The sequence below is a fragment of the Pseudorca crassidens genome, chromosome 1 (assembly GCF_039906515.1).
Source record: "Pseudorca crassidens isolate mPseCra1 chromosome 1, mPseCra1.hap1, whole genome shotgun sequence".
Classification (NCBI taxonomy): Eukaryota; Metazoa; Chordata; class Mammalia; order Artiodactyla; family Delphinidae; genus Pseudorca; species Pseudorca crassidens.
Genome location: NC_090296.1, coordinates 25728395 through 25754990, shown reverse-complemented (window position 1 = coordinate 25754990; position 26596 = coordinate 25728395). Strand labels below are relative to the sequence as shown.

General features: G+C 51.9%; 1 protein-coding gene and 1 pseudogene across 5 annotated transcripts in view; one reads left to right on the top strand and one right to left on the bottom strand.

The window, feature by feature from the left end:
• ADCK1 (aarF domain containing kinase 1) overlaps positions 1-26596 on the top strand; it is a 111268-nt gene that overhangs the window by 40759 nt on the left and 43913 nt on the right. For 4 of the 5 annotated variants that reach the window (XM_067729118.1, XM_067729119.1, XM_067729125.1 and 1 more), the window contains exon 4: positions 1528-1731. The exons of the other annotated variant lie outside the window; for it this stretch is intronic. In XM_067729118.1, coding sequence (XP_067585219.1) covers positions 1528-1731 — 204 coding nt within the window. The remainder of the gene's footprint in view (positions 1-1527; positions 1732-26596) is intronic. 5 annotated transcript variants of the gene reach the window in all.
• Positions 11514-12993, bottom strand: LOC137206805 (ATP-dependent RNA helicase DDX19A-like; annotated as a pseudogene).

The window sequence follows — 26596 nt, the reverse complement described above, 5'->3', positions numbered from 1 at the left end:
ACTGCTGCCCCCATGGGCCTTTTACTCATCTAGGGAAATGTGTTCTCTCCCCACACCCGCCCCGCCTTAATTCTTAGAGTCAATTCCCTTCTCTCTGCACCCTCCTGTCAGGGAAAAAAGACTCTTCTTGGCCTAGTTTGGACCAGGCGCCCGCACTCTGTTCAGGGGCATAGAGTCATGTGGACATAGGCTTCCGCAGTAGTGGGTTGGGGTGGGATGCAGAGGTGTCCAGCAGAGCCCTTGAGGGCCTAAGGACAGCTTGTGAGTGCCTGGAGTGTGGGGCATCCCTCTGCTCTAGAGGGAGTGGATAGATGGCTCCCTGGCTGCTGGGACCAGGGTGTTCAGGGCTGCAGTGTCCTCTTCTTAATTCCTAAGGTAACGGTTTTCTGTATGGTTCACTCAGCAACTAATTATGCAGGATCTTTGAACGTTTCTTCCGTCTTTGTTGCCAATGGTTATTTATCTCTCCATGTGGTTTATTGCCTCCGATACACACTTAATTGTGTCAGCATCCTTCATACCACTTGAGAGAGCGTAAGTCCATCCTAGATATTCACTCTCCCGGTTGACTTATGGGTGGACGAGGGTACCAGGTTCCCACAGGGCACTGGGCTCCCTTGTCTTTTGTGTGTGCCCATGGCTTCATCCTGCTTCAGGAACTGTAGCTCCAAGAAGGCAGGACCCTCAAAATGCCAAGGCCCTCAGCTGAGCTGGGGTGATGACTGGGGATATGTAGCCTGGGGGCAGATGGAGGCCACCTCCCACTCTGGAAGGACAGGTGGGCATCAGGCTGCAAGTCAAGGCCGGCTTGTCCTGCACAGCCTGCCCTGCTGCCTACCCCGTGTGCCTGATGCTCCCTGTAAAGTTCTCCTTCAGTTGACAGGAGACCCTGCTAAAGTTGGCTACGTTAAAGCGCTGTAGGTTTGAAGCGTTTTCTAGACCTTCCTTTGACAGTAGTTAGCTATTTCTTGATAAGCAAAACGTCTGAGTTTCTTATCCTTAAAGATACCAGCACTTGCCTCCCTAAATTGTTGTAAGGATTAAAAAAATAATGAATATGGCCATGTTTAAAAATTGTAGACCTCCAGACAAACAGATGGTATTATTAGTATGACTGAGGGGTGGGTGGCAAATGCGTGAACTCAGTGTATCCTTGAATGAATCATAAGTGTAGATTAGAATTGGTTGAAAGCCTTGGACAAACGCTAGTTTCTGAGGGAGTGGGACTTGGACCAGGTAAGTTTTGAAGGAAAGGCGATCAGAAGCATCGGGCCATGTCAGAAGGCTGGTTCCAGTTCGAGACTGGAATTGACTGCTCTGGGTACCGGGAGACTGAAGGTGAATGATGGTGTGTGTGTGTGTGTGTGTGTGTGTGTGTGTGTGTGTGTGTGTGTGTGCGCGCGTGTATGTACACTGGGGTGGTGGTGGTGGTGAATCAGGGTTTCTAAGCAGAGGGGGCAGGAGAAGAGAAGAGCATGCAGCAGACAGTGAGCATTCACATCTCTGGCCCCGCCTGTCTTCCTGCAGGTGCACCTTCGCTCTGCCAGGCGCCTTTGCGAGCTCTGCTGTGCCAACCGGGGCACGTTCATCAAGGTGGGCCAGCACCTGGGGGCTCTGGACTACCTGCTGCCGGAGGAGTACACCAGCACGCTGAAGGTGCTACACAGCCAGGCCCCACAGAGCAGCATGCAGGAGGTCCGCCAGGTCATCCGAGAGGACCTGGGCAAAGAGGTACCCACCTCTGCCAGGGGGGATGGGCTTCCGAAAAGGCCCCCGCAGAGTTCTCGCTGCTTGGCCCCAGGCCCTGGGGCTCCACCAGTGGCGTGGAACTACGCTTCGCAGAGACTTCAGTGTGAAAGCAGAGAGGTTAGAAGGAACCTGAGTGGCCCTCAGTATAAAATATTAGTTGGGCCATACGAAATCGTTGATATTTGATTGTTTTTGACCTGTAACTTAATATGATTCATATGGTTGAATTTAATAATACCTATCAGGCTTCCCTGGTGGCGCAGTGGTTGAGAGTCCGCCTGCCGATGCAGGGGACACGGGTTCGTGCCCCGGTCCGGGAGGATCCCACATGCCCCAGAGCGGCTGCGTCCGTAAGCCATGGCCACTGAGCCTGCACGTCCGGAGCCTGTGCTCCGCAACGGGAGAGTCCATAGCAGTGAGAGGCCCGCGTACCGCAAAAAAAAAAAAAAAAAAAAAAACCTATCAATTATTGAGGGTTTACTGCGCACTCACACCTGCGCTGTTTCCCACATGTTATCTCACTTAGTCCTCAGGGCAAACCTATGAGGTAGGTGCCATCATTAACCCCATTTTGCAGATGAGGGATGGAGACTTAGAGTGATCAGGTAGCGCGTCCAAGGGGACTGTTAGTAAGTGATTCCAGTGCACTGCTCTATCAGTGAGCTGTCCTAATCATTCAGTGCTATGACTTTCCCAGAACGTCTGTGGGCCACTGCTTGATTACCTCCAGTGATAGGAAGCTTATTCTCTTACCTGCTGCCTAAGGTGGTCCGTTCTATTATCACTCATCTCTAATTGTTGAACATGCTTCCTCCTAAGGGCTAGGCCTGCCTCCTCAAACTTTCCTGATCTTCATCCACCCCATGGAGCAAAAGAGAAAGGGGCTGAGGGCCCTTCAATACACAGCCCTGGTCACACTCCTCTGGACTCATGCCAGTGACCTGCAGGATGTGTGGAACCCAGATCGCCACAGTGGTGTGGATCCTTGCTGACCTGTTCCGCTCATCTCGATTCTGGGGATGGGGAGGGATTGGAGCAGCCGTCTGCAGGGTGCCGACTGGCCGATCAGGCCCAGCCTTACAAATTATGTGCTATAATTTCATGGTACCCCAGAGAACGCTAATAAAAAAAAAAACTTATTTTCTTCCTTCACCTATTATTATATTTGAAATTCTCCTCCTAGAGAGAGAACCCTTTGGGTCTAGAACCTTTCTGAGCAAAATAATCTTAAAGTCAAGCCTAGATCAGCTGATGCCTTTCCTGAGATTATTTTATCACCTTTGGTGCCTCCCAGTTTCCCCAAATCAAATCTTTGGCAGGACTTTCAAGGTCTACCCCATCCACTTTGAAGCTGCCATGGTCTCTGTCTGCCTGGAATCTCTTTACCCCATTCTCTCCCTGTCAAGTGATTCCCTGTGTTTCTAGGCCATTCGTCCATCTGTCTACCAAATGCTGGGCACTGTGCAAGGTGCTGTGTGTCCTGGCCAAATCCCAGCTCTCCTGTGAAATCTTCTCTGACCCTCTGCACACCTTTGCTCCTTCTGCTTGTGCCTCTTGTAGTTTGGTTAGTTGTGTCTAGTTGGTTTCACAGTAAGTTGTAAAGTCTGGGGATGAAGACCATGATGGTCCTTTTAATCCCATCTGCAGTTCCAGGATAGGATGTGGTATATCGTGGGCACCAGTGTTTGTTTAATGAACCAATGGCTGGTAAGTGACAGTTTCCTTAGGCTACTGCGGACTAGGTGGAGAGTAGGGGCAGAGATTCATAAAGACCATGTTCCATGTTCTCTGGTCTGCGTGGAGCTGGCCCTGGCTGTCGCCTTTCTGTAGAGCTGGTATCTTGTGCCCGGCAGCCAGCCAAACGTGAACCACTCCTCAGTGATAGCCTGGCCTGGGCTGGCCTCTAACTGACTCTGGGGGGCCTGGGTCACGCAGGAGGTGAGCATAGAAGCCTCTGTGGATTCCCTTCCTACTGAGGAGGAACATCTCCAACGGGACAGGGGGAAGATTGAGTGAAGATTTAGGGCTGGTGTCAGGAGCAGACCACAGGCTGGGAAGAGCGGGGTTAGGATGCAGGGGCCGCAGCAGAGGGGACGGGATTGGCCTGGCACAGCCGTGTGCGCACTTGCTTCTTGCCAAGACCGTTGGCCCCCTGCTTCCTACAGCATGAGGTGCACCCCCAAATTAAAACTAAATAAATCACTAAAACTAAATATAAAACTAAATAAATAATAACAGTGTGAAGTGCATCATTGCTAGCATGTGGCAGCTTAGTGGGGGGTGGAGGCAAGGGAGGGAAGGCAGCAGATTAACCCTTGGAGGCCGACTTGTCTCTGGAGAGCTGGAGGGGGAGGCAAGAGCAGGGCAGTGGCTTCCTCCGAGCCAGGGTGGAGCGAGATGGGAAGCTGGGGGTGTCAGCAGTCATGGTGTGCCCGCCCAGCTGGCATGTCTGGGGTTAGAGGATGCTGCCTGCATCTTCAGGGTCTCTTCTCTAAGCCCCCCGGCCAAGTCCTCCTGAGCGTGGTGGCCTGTGGCTTCTGACCCACAGCTTGACTCGAGTCCTCTGAGAAAAGGAGGCTAATGTCAAGGTCATGGCTCAGAGGGGGCGTCCCTTACAGCTGGGAAGCTCAGAGACCTCTGGTTTCTTACCCGGCACTACAGGTGCACAGTCAAAGTCTTCCCTCACCCCTTTTGTTCCCGGTGACACACTTTCTCAGCCTGTGGGTGGAGGGAGGGGAAAGGAGACAGGTGGGAAGCAGGGTAGTGGGGCTGTGAGGGCGGGGAAAGTCACTCACTCTGCACTTCCCTCCTCCTCCAGTGAAGTGTCCTGTGACACTTCTCGGGGAGCAGCCCTCCCCCCAGGAAGATGTTTCAGCCAGCCCCACTGATCCTGGGCTCCACGCCTGCCCTGGGGCCCTCCGTTCCGTCCCTGGTTCCAGGAGTGTGGTGAAAGGAAGCCGAGTCTGCCATGCATCACCGTCTTCTTTCTAGGTGTGAGTCCTTGTGTGGGCTCTGAGGTTACCTCGAGCTTAGAGACTGCATAGCTGCCCCTGGGTCTCAGACTGAAGAGTGAGGAGAGGTGGCCAGAGGAGCTCGAGGCCGGTGCGTCCCAGCTTGCACTGACTGGTTCCCTCTATGCTCTTAGGGGCCCCTCCCATCAGCAGAGGCCTTGGGGGGCGGGTCACTAATATCCTCAGACCGATCCCTGTCCCAGGCAGATAGGGCTGGCCCTGAGGGGTGTCCCCAGCATGGGGGATGAGGGTTAGGTGGCGGCTCTTCTGGATCCCATGATTTGCACTTGGTTCTGGATCAGTCCAAATCCCGGGACGGCAGCCAGTGCTGTCAGTGCAGAGGTGAGGGCAAGTGAAGGGGTACCATCCTGGCATAGGGCTTGGCCTGGGTAGGGAGTCTGGGGGACCGGGTAGCTAAGGGAGTGGCATGTGAGGGATGGGACAAGACGTCAGATCTCCTGGTCTTCTGGCCAGTGCTTTATCTCTTATTAACAGAGCTTCTGTTTGGCAGAAATCCTCTGTAAATCACTTTTCTATGTGTCCGTGTATCTGTGCCTTGGAAGTTTCTACTATTATTACTACAAAGAAACTTACTTTTTTCTTTTTCTTTTGAATGTTAGGCTTAAGTCCCGAAGGACAGGTCCTGGGAATCAGTCAGAAGTCAGAACTCTAGGATGTGGGGTCATTTCTGCTGCTTCCAAAGTGACTTGGATCTGGAGTGGGTTGGAGATGGTCTCAACCTTGGTCTCCTGACTGCCCTTAGGGCTGTGGGTCCAGGTGCAGTGCTGATCTCGACCAGCAGATGGCGCCTGAGCTCGAGAGTCAGGGAGGGGTGTTGAAGACACGGTCCTTCCTTCCAGAGGGGAGCCCCAGCAGCTGGCTGAGATTCAGATGATTTGTACTCCTGGGCATGGTCCATGCTGTGGAGGGAGCCTGGGCTGACACCTCTGACCCTGAATGGGGCAGACACAAGCCTAAGGTACGAGACTGTTGACCATCCTGGTCCCAAGGAGCTCTCGGCTGTGTGTTGGAGGACCTGGCAGGGCTCTTCACACTGACCACCAGCCTATCCTTACGGCTTCCTCGTTTGGAGTAGAAGTCCTCTAAGGGCCCCTGCAGACTCTAAGAGCATGCAGTTCTATGGTTCAACACGTTTTCCTTCCTTTTTCCATTTCTTCTTTCTCTTTGTTGTCTAAGCAGCTTGAATTTAGTGAGAGAGGCACAGAGCTGGAAGCTGTGGCTGCAGCCATAATGGGTAAGACCTGATTCTGGCCCCTGTGGTCTGGGGTCATCAAGAGGTACACTCATCACTGTAATACCTGGCCATGTAAGTGCCTGCGAGAGAGAGAGAGAGAGAGAGAGAGGCAGAGAGAGAGATGGAGAGAGAGAGAGAGGGGCAGAGAGGCAGAGAGAGAGACAGAGAGAGAGAGAGAGAGAGATGGAGAGAGAGGGAGAGAGAGACTGAGAGAGAGATGGAGAGAGGGAGATAGATAGATAGATACTATATTTGGGTGGATAGAAGCTTTCTGAAGCAGGTGGCATCTGACCCAGGATCTCAAAGATGGGTGGGGTTGGGGGCTTCCCTGGTGGCGCAGTGGTTGAGAGTCCGCCTGCCGATGCAGGGGATACGGGTTCGTGCCCCGCTCCGGGAGGATCCCACATGCCGCGGAGCGGCTAAGGCCCGTGAGCCATGGCCGCTGGGCCTGCGCGTCCGGAGCCTGTGTTCCGCAATGGGAGAGGCCACAACAGTGAGAGGCCCACATACCGCAAAAAAAAAAAAAAAGATGGGTGGGGTTGGAGGAGGTGGAGGTTGGAGGAGGGGATTACTGATTAATGAGATGTGCCAAAGATGCAAGCGGTGGAAAGCATAAAGTACAGAGAGTGCACGGTGAATAGTCTTATTGACTAGTATATGGGGTTCAAGCTGGTGGCCAGTGGAGCCGAGGTTGCAAAGTTGGGGCTGAGGTTACATTGAGAGGGGCCTTTGAATGTTCTTTTCATAATGGGAGCCTGGAGGAGAGGGGCCTGAGCAAAGAAGGGCAGAGTGGAGACGAATTTTCTTAGTAACATGGGAGATGAGGTCATCTTTTACAGGTGGGGAAGGTGGAGGCGGGAGGTTTGAGGTGGGCGGAGAGCTTGGGGGTAGGAGTTACAGTGGGACTTTGGAAGAGATGATGGAACCCTCAGCTGCAATGGTACAGTTATCTTTGGTCATAAACACACACACATATCTCTCCCCACCTCCCCAGCACATACAGACAAGTCCAATCTCCTTACAATATATTTCAGTGAATGATCCAGTTTTGTTCATTGTCCCGGAACATAGTTGTATCAGATAACGTTCTTTTGAACCCTTAAATTCTATGAAAAACCAAAGGAAATGAAGTTAGGGGCTGGAGCAGAGCACAGAAATACCTTTGTTAGGGGCAATGCTTGTGCTGGTATTGGGGTGCTGGGGTTTGGCTTCTGTGCTCTGAAAGATGTTTTATCTGTCTTTCACCCCTGGGCTCCCACAGGGTGGGGATCTAGATTTCACCTTGTTTTGTAACTCCCCATAGCTCCCAGGGACAAGGGCTCAGTGTTCTGATGGGCCATCTGACCAGAGTGGCTGTGAGAATGCAGAAGAGAATCACTGTGATTCAGATGGGAAAATGCACCCGTCATTGTTTCACACAAACCTACAGGTACGGGTGGAGGGCGATGTTTCAGTTGTAAGCAAAAGTTCAGAAAAAGAGATAAAGAAGCTCTGCTCCCAGGAGCATCATTCATCTCTCAAGCTTGGTGGTGGTGGCAGAGAGAAGGCACTGTTGACGTGAGGACCAGCGGAGGCAAAAGCAGAAGGCGGGGAGGTGAGGCAGGAACTCCTGGCCTGTGCAGGGGGTTCCTGGTGTGGGACCACTGGGTGGGGGCCGTGCAGAGACTGGAACAGGGGCTTGGGTGGAGGCCTCAGGACTGGGGGAGGGGACCGTAGGCTTGGAGAGTGAATGACCGGCTCTGGGCTGAGCCATATCATTTCTGCCTGCCTGCACACAGGACTTCTGCTGGCACGCAGAGAACTTTGTGAGAACTAGGAAAAGGTGCCTGAGCTGGGCATCCCTTCCCCCAGGCGGTGACCGCTCTACCAGGGCTGGATTTTTATTCTTCTATTAGTGAGGATTGGCCAGAGAAACAGAGCCAGTAGGGTACATGTGTGTTCTTTTATCTAATAAATAAATAGTGATTGATTGATTGATTTTAAGGAACTGGCTTATGCAGTTATGGAGGCTGGCAAGTCAGAAGTCTTCAGGGTGGGCCATTGGGCTGGAGACCCAAGAAGAGCTGATGTGCATCTGCTGGCAGAATTTTCTCTTGCTTGGGGAGGTCAGTCTTGTTTGATTCAGGCCTTCAACTGATTGGATGAGGCCCACCAATATTAAGGAGGGCAGTCTGCTTTACTCAGAGTCTACTAATTTAAATATATATCTCATCCCCAAACACCCTTACAGAAACATCAGAATAATGTTTGACCAGATTTCTGGGCGCTGTGGCCCGGCCAAATTAACACGTAAAATTAACCCTCATCGTTCCCCACACGGCCCTTCGCTTGGCTTGCACGTTTGTACCCTGGGTCCTGCTTTCACACGGCCCTTGAGCTTCTTTTTGAGCCTTTGAGGTGGGCAGGAGCCAGACTGCCTGTTGGTTTACTGTCTTTGTGACCTTGGACATGTTACGTATCTTCTCTGTCCCTCAGTTTCCTGATCAGTAAAATGGGGATAATGACAGTACCTGCCTCACAGGCTTGCTGCAGGGATTAAACGAATGAATGAATGTGGAGCACTTAGAGCATGCCTGGCACAGAGCAGATGACCAGCAAAGGTTAGCTGTTGTTTCTGTGTTGCGCTGGATGCTTCATATGTGCGAGGAACCAAGGTTCTGGGAGACTTTAAATGGTGGAGTTGGGTCTTTAGCCAGGTTTTCTGATACGAGGTATGGTCCCAGATACTATTTTGCTAGAAGCATCGGCCTTTCTCTTCGCCTTCCTGATTGGTACCCAGCATTCCATCTAGTGGCCAGCCCCTTCCCTCCCACTGTTAGAAACCTCGCACAGGCTGCCTTGGAGCCTGTCTCCTGGGCTGCTTGAGCACCACCCTCCCAACAGACCCCCACGTTGGGGGCTGCTGGCAGCTCAGCGGGCAGTTTCCTGAGGCCCGTCAGCAGCACCTCCCATGTACTGTTGGTCTGATTCCGTGGAGGAGGTGGAGCCACGGGTGCCCAGGGCCATAAGTCGGCGGCTGTGCTGTGTCCAGGACCCACCGTGCCTTCCTCACTTGCAGGAAGGCAGCTGGACTCAACTTCCCTTGTCCTGGAGGAGGTGGGTATGGGATGTGCGGAGGGCTGAACATGCCCTGGGTTGGACTAGGGCTAGAGAAGAGCTTAGGACAGAGGTAAGAGGAGCCCCTCCTGCCCCCGGGGCTGATTCCACCTGGGGGCCCGCGGCTGGCAGAACACTTTCCTCCCTGATGACACAAGCCTCCGTGCTGTCGTGTTCCTTGCTGCCTTCTTTCCAATGCCGACCCAACTTCTCCCTGCCCGTCTCGTATTTGTTCACACATATTTATGGAGCACTCCTCTGTGCCAGGTACCATGCCAGCCCCCGGGGGTCCGTGCCCTCTGGGGCTCCTGCCCTGTTCTCGCACACACTGGCAGGGACCGGGCCGAGGTCAGCTCACCCTTTACCACCCCTGGGCTGCTCTGCTGGCCTGCAGCTGAGGCCCACCCTGAGGGCTTCAGCTGTCTGTAGAATTGCTTCTTTCGGTCTTCTTCTGGCGTCTGGTTTCTTTGTCTCCCCAGACAGCACCCCTCCTCCCCAAGGCTACCGTGTGAGCGTTCTGGGAACGGAACAGAAGGAGCTGGAATGCGGGGTGGGGAGGGGACGGGGGGAGCTGACCACCCTCCCTCCCGACTTGGGCTCATCCAGCCTTCCCAGCAGCTCTCAATAAAAAATACATTTATATTAAAAACATAATGAAGAATAGAAAAACATTTTGCCCCCAATAATGCTGAACATCAAAAGGAGATTTTTATCAATTATGAGAGAGATTTTGGCCATAAAATGGTAATTTAACGAGTGGGAGATGGATGGCGGGAAGCATTCCTGTCAGCCGGGACAGATGGCGTGCCATTAGTCACTGGGTGAGAGACTGAGGCATCCACACTGGCCCTTCCTCCCCAGGCCTCCTGGCCCGGCTCCACCTCAGGCCCACACCCCTCTGCAGGCCTCCTCCTCTGGGGTGGGTGGGCGCCCATGCCGGTCTCTGGGGCGCCTACCGTCCGATTCTTCTGTAGCTCCTGGGTGAACCTTACCCAGCCTGGGCCACGTCCCTCTCACGCCTGTGGAATGGGGGCCCCCGGAGAGCAACTCAAGTGCTGCCCCCCGCCCCCTGCTTTCTTTCTAGCCCCGTTGGCCTCTCCACTCTTCACACAGCTGCACCCTGGCTGCACAGGGTTTTCGCATCAACCTGCATTTGTACCTCAGGCCTGTCCTCTCATGGCCCTCCTTTATTTCTCAGGCTCTTTATCATCCTTTGATAAAGGATGATGAACAATACCGTGCGCGCGCGCGCGCGCGCGCGTGCGCACACACACACACACACACACACACACACACACACGCACACGTGAATGCCGGCCAGGTATCAGGCATTGCTTTAAAGCTTTCACATGGATCAACTCACTTCTCACTAGAACCCTCTGAGCTGGATACCATTATTCCTTATTTTACAGGTAGGAAACTGAGGTACAGTGTCTGGTGAAGTGGGCCCCCTGGGCCTCCTCATGTACTCCCAGTCAGGATTAATGGCTCCTTTGCGCTTCCCCCGTTGCAGTTCTTTGTTGTGTTAGGATCCGTTGCTTTTCCATCTTGAGTCCCCTACGAGGCCTCGTGTGGGCTCTGCGCAGAGTAGGTGTTAGTAATGTGGTTGGGTTGACTTGTAGAACTACTTCAGATGCCCCTGTCCCCTTGAACTGGGCGGTCCTCTCACTTCAGCCTGGTCGTCTGGTCATCTCAGAGCTCGGTTTATGTTCTCAGGATGGCAGGTCTCTTCCCACTCATCTAGGGGTTTCCTCAGAGCTCTGTCCAGTGCTTGGCACACAAAAGATGCTTAATAATGGATTATAACACGCGCTGAGACACTCCATCCAGCGTAGGACATCGTGGTGTGGGGTTGTAGGGCCTGGGGTCCTTGGGGTAGCCAGCTCTGCGCCTGGCTCGGTACTGGCCCCCTTGTTCCCTGGGACGTTCCCCTATGAGCCTGTGGAGGGCTGGGCGAGGGTGCATCTGGGGCTATCTAAACTACGGGCTGAGAGCCTTCCCTGGCGGTCCAGTGATTAAGACTTTGCCTTCCAATGCAGGGGGTGCAGGTTCCATCGCTGGTCAGAGAGCTAAGATCCCACATGCCTGTGGGCCAAAAAACCAAAACATATAACAGAAGCAATATTGTAACAAGCTCAATAAAGACTCTAAAAATGGTCCACATCAAAACCGCTCTGGACCTCCGAGGGAGCTAGACCTCACATTTCCTTTATCGGTCAGGCGCAGATAGGTATACATCCTGAGTGAGTCTCAGCTGGGCTCAGAGAGGAGCGGGACTGGTATTTTCACCGTGGGCAGCAACACAGTGGAAGCCCCCATGTGCCTATCGCTAGGAGCCATGATGTAATGCTGGGGCAGCTACACGCTGGAATGATGCTTGTTGAGAGTGAGGCACATCCCTGTCACATGTCCAAGATACACAGCCACAGGGAAGGAACCTGGTCCCCCAGCACGAAGTGGAACTGGCTGAGAGGGAGGGCGCAGGGCCACACCCTCCAGTGGAGCTCCTGCCCCGCAGGCCTCCTCCTGCTGCCGCTGCTATTCACATGGCAGAAGATCATGGCTTGAGCAATGGTGATGGCCCCGTAGATATTACACAAGGCCTGGAACTTCTCATCTCTGCTATTGCACAGGACATAATACTGCTTGATGGTGTCCAGTGTCTCCTCCTCGCGCTTCAGTTTGATGATGTTTGGGTCTGGGACCACTTTCTGGGCACATTTCCAGACAGAGTCTTCGAAGGTGGCAGAGAAAAGCAGCATCTGGCAGTTCCTGGGAAGCATCCTGCAAGGGAAGGCCCAGGTGTTTGACATGACCCCGACCCAGTGTTTCACTGCAAGGAACAGAAGCACAGCCTCCCCAGGCTTGGATGACCTGCGTCCCCAGGAAGGTGGCAAAGCAGGGAGGAGCACTGCAGGGAGGAGGGAGGAGCAGACGTGGGGCAGGGACGGGTGGTGGTAGAGTCCCTAAGTCTCCTTCCACAACCCGGGCTGGGGGTATGGTCAGTGCGACATGGAAATGGCCCACCAAACAGATGCCTCTGAAAGCTGCAGAGTAGAGAACATGGCAGGGGCAAGAAGAGGAGGGTGAAGTAGAAGGAGACGATGCTGCGGGTCAGGAGGCCGAGAAGCTCCTCCTGGCTCAGGAGCTCCTACCTCTGGATGCGGATGCTCTGATCTTGGTGGCCCTGAGTAGCCATCATCACGTCAGCCTCATCCAGAACAAACACCTTGATCTTCTTGGGGTCAATGAACTTGAGCTTGGAGCACCAGTCCAGAACGGTCCCGGGGTGCCAATGACAATGTGCTCACCGATCTTCTGACCTCTTTCCACTGTGGAGACAAGATGTGTTCTGTGGGTACTTCCGTGGCTAAACCCGCTTTCAAAATGAAAGCCTCCTTGCCCATCCTTCCAGAGCTAGAACAAGTTAATTCCAGATTTCCAACCACAGGGGTGTTACCCAAAAGTTTTGTGTTCTTCTACTATAAAATGGGCATGACACCTATCTCACTGCACTGTAGTCAGGATTAAATCCTACACAGTCAACCCTCCATGAGTGTTAGTTTCCCTTTTTCTACTTCCTCCTGTAATTCCCCATCACCCAATTCTTTCTCTTTAGCATAACACTTATTCTTTTTATACCATCCCTTCACTCATGGTTCATTGATTTCCTTATAAATTGGTAGTTTTGAGTCCTAGCATCCTGGCCCAGTGATTTTTTGCTTTGTTAGATATTCTAATTGTGTAGACAGTTTTCCTAAGTACAAATTCTCTTTGATTGAAAAAAACACATTACTCTCAAACTATAGCTGGTGGGAGTTGAAACTGATATAACCATCTATCAAAATTACTAATGCATGTAGCCTTTGACCAGTGCTTCCACTATTACGAATCCATCCTGTATGTACATGAATATGTGTGAAATAACATATATGCAAGGATATGCTTTCATTAAAACATAACTAAGCAAAATATGATGCACCGAATGGATGACACCAACAAAAGTATAAAACTGTTTAGGAACTGATGTGGAACAACCTCCAAAGTACATTATTAAATGTGAAGAAGAGGTTGCGGAGCAATCTGTATACCAATAGGGGCAAAAAAGAATACATGTAATATATGTAAAAAAAAATGGTCCACATCAAAAAAAGTCTTAAAAAAAGTAAAATAAAAAAATAAACTACGGGCCGAGGCTCAGTCAGGGTCTGGCTTCTAGAAGGAGCAAAAGGATCATTTCTGAGGCAGCGTGGCATGAAGGTCAATACAATAGGCTCTGAATTCAGAGGGCCTTGCACACATCCCAAATGCTGCCCTATTCTAACTGTATCATTAGTTCTTTCTGAGCCCCAGTTTCCTCATCTGTAAACAAGAGCGGTAATAAAACTTTTGTATTAATAGGGCTGTGATGAGGATTGAAAGATTAGCCCATGTAAAATGCAGTGCGCAGCGTGCGGTGAATCCCAGTAGCTGTTAGCTGTGGTTGTCATGTATGAGGTTGGGAGGAAGAACTGAAGCAATAAGACGGGACCCTCAGATTATATCCAGCACCTCTCCTGGTACTTGGATCCTCCTGGGGTTTGACAAACACTGGATCTTCTCATCTTCTAGCGGCAGCTGCTTTAGACACAGGTTATCCAAGAGCGTCACTAACTCATGCGTTGTAAGGGTTTAGAAATCATCTTGTTCAACCCCAGTTTTTCACAGGTGAGCAAACTGAGGCTCAGAGAGGAGAAGTAACTTGCCCAGGGTGGCACAGCTGCTTAGTGGTAGAAGCAGGCCTATAGAACCTGGGTCTCATGACTCCTGATCCAGGGCTAGTGCTCTTGGACTGTTCTGTTCAGGGCTGGAAGCTTAGTGCCCAGAAGGAGAGGCCCCGCACAGGAAACGAGGCCGGTCTTGCTCTCAGCGAAACCCAGAGGGCCTCAGGTAGCTTCCACCCTACTTGGGACCTTGTAGTTTCTTGTGGACTTTCAGGAAGCTGTATTTTCCTAAGTTCATCCCTCAAAGGGATGGATTCTCTTCTTCGTATCCTTCTATCAGTCCTTGTCTGTGCTTTGGGGAGATTATACCCTTGCGTTTACCAGTTCACCTTTGGCCCACAGGCCATGCCTGGGGTGCTCCCCTTCTCTGGGATCTGTCCTGCAGGGTGGTGCCCAAACCCTCTGCTTAGCTGCTGTGTCTGGGCTGTTCCGTGGAGAAAGAAAGGGCTTCAGCTCATGGTGGTCCCACTCACTGACTCAGGAAGTTTGGGGCGACCACTTGCTGCTTTGCTCACTCAGAAAATACAGGTTTGTGGAGCAGCTGATAGGTTCTTACCTCTGTGCCAGTGCTGTGGTGGATACAGAAAATGTCAAAGCCACGTCACTCCCTCCCGCCTCCCCCACCCCCCACCCCGCCAAAGCCAGGCAGACAAAACAATACACAGAGGGAGTAATTAGAGGACAATCAAGGCCTCGCCTGTGGGGCTGATGAAGGAAAAGTTTGGGGGAAGTTCAGAAGGGGATTCTTGGAGGAGGAGGGCCTTGAGCTGGGCCTTAGAGGATGAGTAAGATTTAAGGAGGGAAAGTACGACAGCACGTGAGGCCGGGCAGTGTGGTGGCGAGGGCTGACCACAGCTTGTTTTGTGCCAAGAGCAGACCAGTGGGGTTGGAATGACAGGGAACTTCGTTGGGGTGTATTAGTTTGCTAGGGCTGTCGTAACAAAGTCCCACAAGCTGGATGACTTATACAAGAGAACTCTATTGTCTTGTAGTTCTGATGACTGGAAGTCCAAGGTGCAGGTGTCGGCAGGGATGGTTCACCTGAGGGCTGTCGGGGAGAATCTGTTCCCTGCCTCTCCCCTCGCTTCTGGGGTTTGGAAGCCAATCTTTGGTGTTCCTTGGCTTGTAGAAGCCTCACCCTGATCTCTGCCTTCGCTCTCACCTGGCGTTCTCCCTGTGTGTGTGGGCACGTGTGTGTGCGTGCACGTGTGTGTGTGGGCACGTGTGTGTGTGCGTGTGCGTGCGCGCGTGTGTGTGTGTCTGTCTCTGTGTCTGAATTGCCCCTTTTCATAAACGCGGTCATGTTGGATTAGGGGTCCCACCCTATGCCAGCATGACCTCATCTTAACTAATTACACCTGCAAGGACACTGTTTCCAAATAAGTTCATGTTCTAGCCCCCTAACTGGGGCTTAGGACTTTAACACCTGCGTATTCAGAGGACACAAACCAACCCGTAACAGGTGGGTGCGTTGGGTCTTTTGTGGTTGTGAGGATCAGAACCCCAACTTGATCGAGCTGAAGCAAAAAGACAGGTGTCCTGTCTAATGTAACCACATCTTAGGAAGGCTTGGGGTGGAGTTGAGCCTTTGGGGAGCTCTTCCCAGACTCTTCTCTCTGTCTCTCCACTTCTTCCTGCAGGTCAGCTTCATTCATGTTCCCTCCATGACCACCTGGCACTGGAAGCTCTCAGCCTCACCTCTTTCCATCTGTGGCCCCAGGAGGAATGCCCCCCACCACTCTAGTTTCATTTTATAAAATAAAGTGTCCCCCTTCTTCCCCCCAATTCATGTCTATCTGGAACCTGAGACTGAAATAAGGTTTTTGCAGATGTAATTAGGCAACTTAAGATGAGTTTACACTGGATTAGCGTGGTCCCCAATGACTGGCGTCCTTATTAGAACACCACGTGACAATGGAAGCAGAGATCTGAGTGATGTAACTATAAACCGAAGAACTCTGAAGATTGCTGGCAGACAGCAGAAACTAAGAAGATGCAAGGGAGCATTCTCCCTTAGAACCTTCAGAGGGAACGCAGGCCTGCCAGCACCTTGACTGCAGACGAGCTGAGCTTTTAGAACTGTGAGACAATATTTCCATTGTTTTAAGCCCCCCCAGTTAGTGGTAATTTGGTGTGGTAGCCCTAATTAGCAAATACAGTTGTCTGTTCCATACGGACCAATCACTGTGGTCGGAGGAGGTGGGGTCTGTAAGATAATTACCCCCCTCATTTAAACCCCAAGGTTTAGAATTGGGGTTGGGTGGGAAGCAGCAAGGCAGAAGAAGGCATAAAGATGCGTACGGCCAGCAGAACCGGAGATGTTCATGTCAGCGGATGATAATGTTGGTTTCTTTTTATTTGGTACTTGCTGTGTAGTACACATTGGCAGGATGTTTTACAGATATTGCTTCTAACCCTTAACGATAATTCTGCAAGTGTGATAGACTTTGCCGTTCCAGTTTTCCATATGAGGAAGCAGAGACCCTGAGAGGTTAAGTAACAGCCACAGTCACGTAGCTAAAGGAAGCAGAGCCAGGCTTTGAACTCTGTTGCCTAAGGCCTTGCCCCTCCTGCATTCCAGCTGCCAGCCCTGAGGAGGGACTGGTTCTCGGAGGGCGTTAGAGTGGACGTAAGTGTTGGGCCTTCATGTGTAGGCTTTAGGGGGTGGCCACAGGCCCCAGGAAGTAATGTTAAGTCAAATCAGCTAATAGCGTGTGTGTGTGCGTGCATGTGTACGTGTGTGCAAGCTCCCGTGACTGATGGAAAAAGACATTTCGGGCAGAGTTAGCCAACATTGCAGGATGGATGGAGGGGCCCAAGGCAGGAGCTGTGGGAAGGGGCTCTTTCCATCATCCGCATATGGCAGAGGTGAACTCTCCCTACAGAGCCTTTTTTTAGCTGTCTCCTGGGGCTTGGGCAGGGCCAGTTTCTTCTCTCGCCATCCCCCTGGAGCTCCGAGCAAGTGTCCTGAGCTGGGCAGTGAGTCAGGAGGCTACAAGCCAGAGGATGAATGCCACGGTCACTGCTCTTGAAGGAGCTGGCCGGACAGCTGACCCCATGCCCTCTGGGACCGCTGGAGGGACTGCAGGGTCCTCATCTTCTCCTTGAATGAAATTGTGGCCTTTCCTCCCCTTCCCAGGGAGAAGGGGTGGGTCTCCACTTGCAACCCTCAGGGCTGGGGTTGGTGGTGTGGGCCAGCTGGATGTGCTCGCAGTGGTTTCTGTCTCCATGTGAGCCAAGCAGTTGTCTTTACTGGTGATGGCTGGTGGAGAAGCGATGATCTGGAGGAGTCCCAGGTTCTGTCCCATCCTACAGTGAACATAATTGCCAACCTTGGCCCAGTGCTCATGGCGTGAGAGGTACTCACCCTAGTTGGGGGTTCCCAGAATATGACTCCAAGAAAAGGGTTCCAGTGCAAGTGGTTTTGTGGGAAGCTCAGGGTCTTCCAGTAGGAAGTGGGAACGTGGTCCAGGGAAGAGAAGTCAGCCGGTGGCTGTGTGCTCTTAAACCAGCTGCGCCAGTGGGTGAATGAAGGTTAATGCTGTGGGGAGACTGGGAAACGGTGCTAAACAGTCACCTTAGAATCATCCCACTCAACAGCCAGAGGAGAGGGTGGGGTGTTTATACACCAGCTTTCTAACTTCCTGAGTGATGGCTGCTCCAGAGGGCTGTTAATTCCTGCGGCTTTGGAGGAGGAGTCCTCAGGCACAGATGCAAATACAGAGAATTGCAAATCAGGCCAGAGAAGGAGGAAAGATCTGAGGGAATGGGGGGACACTGGCAAACTTTGCAGGCATCATCTCCTGTAATCCTCACAGCTGCCCTATGAGGGGAAGTACTATTATTATTCCCATTTTACAGAGGAGCAAACCAAGACCAGAGAGGTTGAGTCACATGCTTGAGGTCACACAGAGAGTACCAGGCAGAGTCAGGAGCAGAAGCCAGGGCTGACTGCAGAACCCAAGCTCCTAACCACTGCGTTCCCTTGTTCTCTGTAAGGACCCCTGTGCTTTTCACAAGGTTTCATACTTCTGGCATTTGATGGATTCTCCCAGCATTCCTGATTGGGAGGCGGGACAGGCAGATGGGGAACCTGGCAGGTCAAGGAACTGAATGTTTATTAAGTGTTTTCTCCTTCCCTAGCATGTGTTTTCAAACACAAGGTCTCACTTAGTCCTCACGATAGCTCAGCGAGGTAGGTATCCCTTTCCCCATTTTTTCCAGATGTAGAAACTGAGATTCAGAGACGCTAAGTAACTTACTCAGTATCACACAGCAGGACAGTGGCTCAACTGGGAACTGAACCTTAGTGTTGTCTGACTCCAGAGACGCATACCCTTCATGGAGGCGAGGGGCTGGTTCAAGGCTGTGCTGATGGGCCTGTGGGACCCAGTCTGCCTCTGAGGGCCACGCTCTTGCCTCTGACATCACCCCAGTCTTCCCCCTTGCCTTCAGCCCTGGGCTGGCCCTGGGCCTATGTTACCTCGAGAACCAATCAGATGGTAGCTGAGGAGGTGCTCTAAGGAGCCTGCTGGGAGGTCATCAGGCTCTCCTCTCCATCTCACCTCTGGACAAGGTGCTCCCCCTATGTGTGTGCAGGCAGGGGCTGGTGATGGGGGAGTGGGCTGCTCCCCCATGGACTTCTCCAGCTAGGAGCCCCCCTCTCCTCCCACTGCCCCTGTTCGCTGTCTACCTGATGCTGCTCCTTGGCAGCAGAGGGAGGCAAGCCCTCCACGTCCGCCTGATTTATGTTCATCGTTGAAACAATAATGTTTAATCTGGAAAGGGCTAATCAATTTTTTATGCTGATTATGAATAGGCCAGCTGTGCCTGCTTCTTTATTCATGGAGCTTTAGGAACAAGCCCATGTCCCGGGCCAGGCTCCCCTGGTGAGTTCTGCTGTAGGGGCCCAGCTTCAAGGAGTGGTGCCTTGGCTGCCTGGCCTGTGCCACTTTGGAGGTGACTCTGTGTGTGTGTGTGTGTGTGTGTGTGTGTGTGTGTGTGAGAGAGAGAGAGAGAGAGAGAGAGAGACCAGAGAGGGTAAGCTGACTCCAGGTGGAGAACTGGATGTAGTGTGCATGGGTGCATGCCTGTGTAGAGGGTGGGATGGGCTGGGGAACAATTAGGGGAGCATTGGATGGAAGGTCAGTGTCACAGGGTCATAGAAGTGGCAGGGCGATCAAAGATCAAGTACCCTGACACCTCCTTTTACAAGTGAGGAATTAAGACCCAGAAAAGGTGAAGCAACTTCCCTAAGGTCACGCTGCTGGTTGGTGGCAGAGGTGGGGTTAGACCCCCCTACTCGGAGGACAGAACACATTCCACAGCAGTACAAGCAGGGCAGAGTCAGAGAAAGGTACTGTGTGGGCTGTTCTCCTTGAGTTATTGACATCATACAACTCTGACATCTCGGAGGAGCTTGTATTTTAGGTACAGGATGAGCTGTAGATGTAACTTAATGAGAGGTTAAGACAGGCTGAGAGAAAGTTCTCTGAAGTTTGGGCTACAGTTCTCAGGTGTTCTTGGAATCAGGGAATAGGGTCTTAGGGAGGGGTGAGTTAGGACACTCTCTGAAAGAGGAGAAACCTGAGTGGGACTTCAGTGCTGTAAAAGGAGAACGAGCAGAAGGGCCTGGAGAGGGCCTTTGGGCAGGTGGAGAGGCATGAGCTGACGGGCAGAGGCAGGGCTGAGGATCTCAGGGAGGCGTCTGGATCTGAGCCAGACCAGGGAGCCTGTACCTCTGGGCCTGGGTGGTGTGGCTGCCCCACTGGCTGGGGTCCCGTGTGTGGACCCTCCGCCTCCCTTCCAGGACGTCACCAATCTTTTGCTGATTCGTGTATTGGCTCAGCAGATGTTTACTGAGCTCTGCTGTGCGGGAGCCGGGGGTTACGTGCATGAACAAGCTGCCGTCATGGTGCTCATGATCCAGTTGTGGGGACGGCAGATGCTAAACAAGCGACCAGAAAAGTGAAAATCTAAAGACACTTGTGATAAATGCCACGACAGAGGAGGAGTGCTCTGAGTGTGGGGCTGGGTGGCCTTTCTGAGGACGTGAGGATTAAGCCGAGGCCAGAGGGTAATTAGGGGAAGGGGAGGCAGCACAGAGAACAGAGAATGCAGAGGCCTCAGGGTGGGGAAGACAGTGGACCTGCCTGGGGGCAGATAAGGGGTGGTAGTGGCTGGACAGAGAGACACCCTGGAAGGTGAGGCTGGAGAGGTGCTGGGCCCGTTCGGGACAGCCGAGGTTGGCACTGAGCGGCTCCCCGCAGAGGACGGCGCAGTCCAGCCTGCAGGCTTTCAGGGAATCAGGGTGGAACTGGGCGACCAGTTACAAGGCTCCTGTGGTTGTCCAGGCAAGAGGTGATGGTGACTTGGACGAGGCATGGACAGACGTGCTTTGGAGGCTGAATCAACAGGACTCAAGGATGAATCACGTGGGGGGGGGCAGGGAGAGGGAGGTGCCACAGTGGACTCCTGGGGTTCTGAGCACAGCACTGGAGGGGACGGTGAGGAGAGTGTGTTAGCAGGTCAGCCTGCAAACAGTTTGGGGAAGGGTCTTTCTACAGGGCTGGGGTTTGCACAGTGGCTCCCTCTCTCCTTAGTGGTCAGAGAAGGCCAGAGAGTCCACATGGGTTTGAGTAATTTGGGGTTCAGCATTGAGAGGCTGGGATCCAGCATTGGGTTCCTGGTTTCCAGATATTAAAAACGTACCCTGATCTGACGTGAGCTCTAGGGCCGTGTGTGTGTGTGTGTGTGTGTGTGTGTGTGTGTGTGTGTGTGTAACGGATTTTGTAGGAGAAGCTGTTACTTCAACAGCTGGAACAGCTTCTGCAAATTAACTGTGTCATCAGCATTGTGATGAGGGGTCTCTCATGGGCCCCCACTGCTCCTCCCATCTTTGGTGTGTGAGCCGATGACAGGTAGTTGTGCGTGAGGACTGAAGCTCCTTGGGAAGAGGGGAAGATGCTGTTTCAGCCAAGCAGGTTTTAGGGTTTGGCCTGGGGGCTGGGAAGGAATGACATGTAGGAGGCAGCTGGGGGAGCAGAGGACGCCTTGCCCTGGGAAGCGGGTGAGGACAGGACTGTGCCACCTGGCACAGCAGAACTGGAAGCAGTTATGTGCCCTTCCCGTTTCCACATCTCAGGGTTTGCACTTGACCTGTGTTCCCCCCACTGCCAGTGCAACCTCTTGTCACATTCCCCAGCTTTCTAGCCCTTTCTCTGTCCTGGGAAATGCAGCAAAACAATAAAACCCGACTTGTACTGAGAGTGTTACACTAATGCTCTATTTCAGGGCCTGTTTTAGGTTCCTATTGCTGCTGTAACGAATTACCACCAATTTAGTGGCTTAAAACAATACATGTTCATTATCTTGTTGTCCTGTGGGTCAGAAGCCCTGAAATTCAGGTGCTGGCTGCTGCGTTCCTTCTGGAGGCTCTGTGGGAGAATCTCTTTGCCTTTGCCAGCTTCTACAGGCTGCCGGCATTCCTTTGCTTGTGGCCCCTTCCTCCATCTTCAAAGCCATCAGCATAGCTTCTTAAAATTTTTCTCTCTCTCTTGTCCTTTCACCTCTGTTTCTGTTGTCATATCTCTGCTCTGACGCTGACCCTCCTGCGTCCCTTTTATAAGGACCCTTGTGGTTCCATTGGGCCTACATGGGAATTCAGGATAGTCTCCACATCTCAAGAGTCTTACCTTCATCACACCTTTGGGGATTGGGATATGGACATCTTTAGGGGGCCATTTTTCTGCCTACCACAGGGCCAGATGGTAAATATTTTAGGTTTTGCAGGCCACACACTCTCTGTTGCAACTACTTAATTCTGCCGTTGCAGGATGAGAGTGGCCATAGACAATAAGTAATGAATGGGCATGCTGTGTCCCAATAGAACTTTATTCATGGTCATGGAAATTGAATTGCACGTAATTTTCACATGTCACAAAATATTATTATTTTGATTTTTCTCTCTTAAAAATGTAAAAAAGTATTCTTTGCTTGTGGGCTACAGAAAAGCAGGCAGTGGCCTGGATTGGCCCATGGGCTATAGTTTCCTGGCCCCCTGCTCTAGATGCATAATATCCTTTAACCTTTAGAACTCCCCTACCAATGGGCATTATTACCACTCCCATTTGCAGAACGTTAGTGCAGCTAAGCAGTTTGCCCAAGGCCACTTGGCTATATGTTGGCAGATAGGGTTAGCCAGGCGTGTGCATGTTTCCCCCAAATGTGAGCTTTGTCTTCCCCGTAGATCCAGCAAGTCTGGGTTTACCTCCCTCTAAAATTCCTGGGCACTGCTTCTGTCACATGCAAAGTAAATCTGGGAAACTTCTTATTGGATGGAACACGCTCAGGTGTTATAGAAAGACTGCAAGGGCTTTGGTACGTGAACCCTCTTGTTTGGGGCTCTGAGGCATAGGAACATAGCTTGGGCTCATTTGCTGTGTGTTATTTCGCCACCTCCCAAAGGCTAAGGAAGTCTGTCCTGACAGCAAATGGTGCCGCTATAAGCAAAGAATGCTTAGGCTTTAGTTGTTTTGTTTTTTTTTTGCGGTTCGCGGGCCTCTCACTGTTGTGGCCTCTCCCGTTGCGGAGCACAGCCTCCGGACGCACAGGCCCAGCGTCCATGGCTCACGGGCCCAGCTGCTCTGCGGCATGCGGGATCCTCCCGGACCGGGGCACGAACCCGCGTCCCCCGCATCGGCAGGTGGACTCTCAACCACTGCGCCACCAGAGAAGCCCTTTAGTTTTTCCCTTCCTATATTTTTGGGTGTAGGAACACCTGAAGGTTGTTGGGAGAAGGCCTTTGGGGTTTCGTGAGGGTGAGCCCATCTGGTTTTAGAAGTATGAATGCGAGTCACTGTGGCCAGGCTTTCTCCGCCGTGGGCATGAGCTGTGAATGAGGACCTCCTCAACCAGGGGGAGACCCGAGGAGCCCAAGTGGGCCTGGATTCCAGGTTGGGAGTTGGTGGTCATCTTCTGTCTGGCTCTCTGCTGTCTCCATAACTTATTCCCCTTATTCATGGTTCACACAGGCTGTCCCCTCTGCCTGGAAGGCTCCTCTTTCCTTTCTTCAGCTAGTTAACTAGTGAACTGGCTCCTTATCCTTCGGAGCTCAGTTCTTTGTCTCCTCCTCCAAGAAGTTCTCCCAGCCTGGGTTTAATCCTCTGGACACAGGCTCTTATGGTACCAGCTACCTCTCTCTTCATGCACTTATCAGAGCTGGCCATTTATCTTTCTTTGTGATCTCGTGATTAATTCCTGTCTCCCTATTGGACTTCATGTTCCTGTAGTAACTCTGGAGGCTGGTGGCCGTACCCAATTTGGACTCACTCCCCATTGAGTCCCCACTGACCAGCACAGGGCCCTGCCCATAGTAGTCACTCAATAAGCATTTGTTGGATGAATAAACGAATGACCTTTAGGGAATATATTCTACTCTGTACAACGGGGGTGATTGTATCTCCTCTACCTTAACCTTAAGAGAGGGTTGAGAATTACATAAGAGCAAGATATTATGCAAATACAAGGAATTACCCATGGTTGAGCATTCAGTGCCTGCAGAGCAAAGATATCCTGACATCCCTTATTCCAACCAAGCTCAAGTTCAAGGAAGAGTCCTCACATGGGCAGGCATGCGGTGGAGGGTGTAGAGCTCAACCTGCCCGATTCTTGGGTCTGAGCTCCTGGCACCACCCGTCTCTGGACCCTGGGATGGGGTGTGAGCACTTGACTCACGGGCGCTCTGCAGCTCCACGGACAGCTCATCACCTCTGTACTCTGATCACCCAGGGGATGCCTGCCCTGGTGGGGCCCTGGCTGTGGGAGTCCTCAACTTCATACAGCACTGCCTAGGATCTCTGGTATCTTTACCCCAGAGATCTCTGTCACAGGCAGAGACATAGACCTGTCACCCTGTGCAGCTGGACAAGTTATTAAGATGGGAAATGTTGAAAGATTAGATTTATGACAGCCAATGGTGGGTTATGAACAATAATTTATCAAATGTCAGTGCCTGCAGCCTACAATTTACAGAAGGTTTGCTTAAACTGAGAAGATCTGATTGGACTGTGCCCTCCCCCACCTCTAATGAATGACAGATCTAATGGATGGCTTTCCGGGCTGGCCGGCCACACTGGGTGTTTATCTGCTTTTTATTAATCATTATTATCACAACATTTCCATAGAGTCCCTCTACCCACAGCTCTCGAAGTGCCCAGCCACCTTGAGGGAACTGTAGCCACTTCCGGGAGGTGTTTTAGCTATCCTGGATAAGCTGGAAGGCCTGGAGTCCCCTCACCAGAAAGAGGATGGGAAATCAAACCTCACGTCCATTCATTCACTAGGAAATACATACTGGGCACCAGTTGTGTGCCAGGTGCCTTGGATGCAATGCTGAGCAAAACAGAAGTCTATCATCTAGAAGGAAAGAGGGAGATGAAGCAAATATAAATTGAGGCAAAAGTGCAGTTGTGTAATTGCTCTTGAGGAAGGCAATGAACTCTGAGAATGTACACAGGGAGGCTTCCCTGAGGAGGTGACAGTTGAGCTGTGATTTGAAGCATGGGTAGGAATTCCCTCGATGAAGAATTCCTATTCATTCCTTCTAGGCAGAGGGGATGGCACGTGCAAAGGCCCTGGGCAGTGAGGGAGTATGCTGGTGGTCAAAAGAGGCCATCTCTTCAGGGCAGATGGATCTTGGGGAGGGCAGAGGGAGGAGAAGGGGCAGGACATGTAGGCAGGGTCAGACCCTGTGGGTCGTGCTAAAGATTTTGGCCCTGGGAAGTTGGTGAAGTAGTTGAAGCAAGAAGTGACGTGATCAGTTTATGTTTGGAAAACTCACCTTAGCTGTATGGGGAAGAGGGCTTGGCACAGAAAGGAACATGAGTGGGCAGACCAGTTAGGAGTCTTTGGGTGAAAGAGGATGGTGGCTTTTACTCACTGACAGAACAGACCTGAGAGCTTCCTTGTCCAGTGCTCTTTTCATTAGACCACTGTGTCCTCTTCATGGAGGCATCAGATGGGGCACCCACTACTCCTGCTACAATTATTGGGGGTCTTCTGTAGGCTCTATTCTAGACCCTTTATGTATGTTGTTTCATACAACTCTATGAGGTAGGTACCCAAATTCCCATTTTACAGATGAGGAAGCTGAGGTACAGAGGGATTATGTCACTGCCGAAGCTGATGCACCTTGGAGCCAGAACTTGAGTAGGGGCAGTTTGACCCAGAGCTGGCATTGGAATCACTATGCCTTGCTGCCTCTCAGATCCGACTGTCCTGACCAGCAGGTGGGCATTCCCAGGGAGCACGCCCATGGCCATCCTAGGGTGGGCTGCTCCTGGCTTCTTGCTTCTCCTTCTGTCAGCTACTTGTTACCATCCCGCAGGAGGAAAGAAGCTTGGTCTGACCTGTGACGCCCTCGGCAGAGCCAGGTAGATGATTATCCTGTACCTGGAGGCTCTTCGGCAAATTGGTAAGAGTTTAGCATCGTGCCAGCCTCCTTGCAAGAACTTAGACAGGAATGCTGTTTTGTAATTTCTGGGGAGGACCCTTGTTGAGAAGGGCCTCAGGTTCTGCTGTTGGCCTAGCTTGGCAGTAGCAATAGCTAATGGCTCTGCAGAACCAACACTTTGATCTTTTAGAACCCCAGAAATAACACAGATTCCATGGAAAACAGGTTCTAGGTGTCCTTGAGCTAGTATTGTCATTACGATTTTTATTATAATAAATTGTTCTGAGTGGGAAGCTGGAGATGGGGCTGCACCCACCTTGAGGCAGGGCAGCTATTGAGTGGGGAGACGGAGAGACACCTGGATGCCTTGTCCCCTCCCCTGACCCCCCAGGGTCTACATGGCGATATTGGGGGTCCCCTCTTCTTACCTTGCCTGAAGGTCCTTTCAGGGTTGGGTTAAGCAGTACTGGGCAGGGGGCACTCTCTCCAGCAGGTACTGCTAAAATGCAGGTGTGTTTTTCAGAGGCTGTTGCCTTTTTCTAGTAGGACATTCGGCTGCACCAAGGTCTCCTCATGGCTAGGGACTGCCTGTTTTGTTGGCCCATGTTCCTAGCATGGTGTTTGTCATTTGATGGGCCTGCAGTAAATATCCATTGGCTTAGGCTAAGAAATGGCAGGTTGGTTTCATTTCATACGTTAACTTTTGTCGGTTGGTAGCGGCTGCGTGGAACACTGGGTTGAGAGAAATTTTGAGGCATCATCTGGGCCCAGCAGGAACGAAGGCTGTGATTGATTCGTGATGTCTGGCAGGGTGTGCTTGGGCTACATTAATCAGCTATTGCTGCATAACAAATTACCCCAAAACTTAGTGCCTTAAAACAACAGACATTTGATATCTTACAGTTTCTGCGGGTCAGGAATTTGGGAGGTACTGGATAGCTTTGGCTAGTCTCTTCGTGAGGTTCCAGTCAAGATGTTAGCTGGGGTAGAGTCATCTGAAGGCCTGAGTGGGGAGGGAGGAGCTGCTTCCAAGATGGCCCACTGTCGGCAGGAGGCCTGGGTTCCTTACCACGTGGACCTCTCCACAGGTTGCTTGAGTGTCCTCGTGACATGGCAGCTTGCTTCCTCCAGCAAGCATTCCAAGAGAGAAAGCAAGGAGGACATCTTGGTGACAGTCTTGGGAATTGGACACCGTCACTTCCTCCATGTGCTGTTTGCTAGGAGTGGGTCATTAAGTCCAGCCCCTACTTGAGGGGCAGGAATTGCAGCA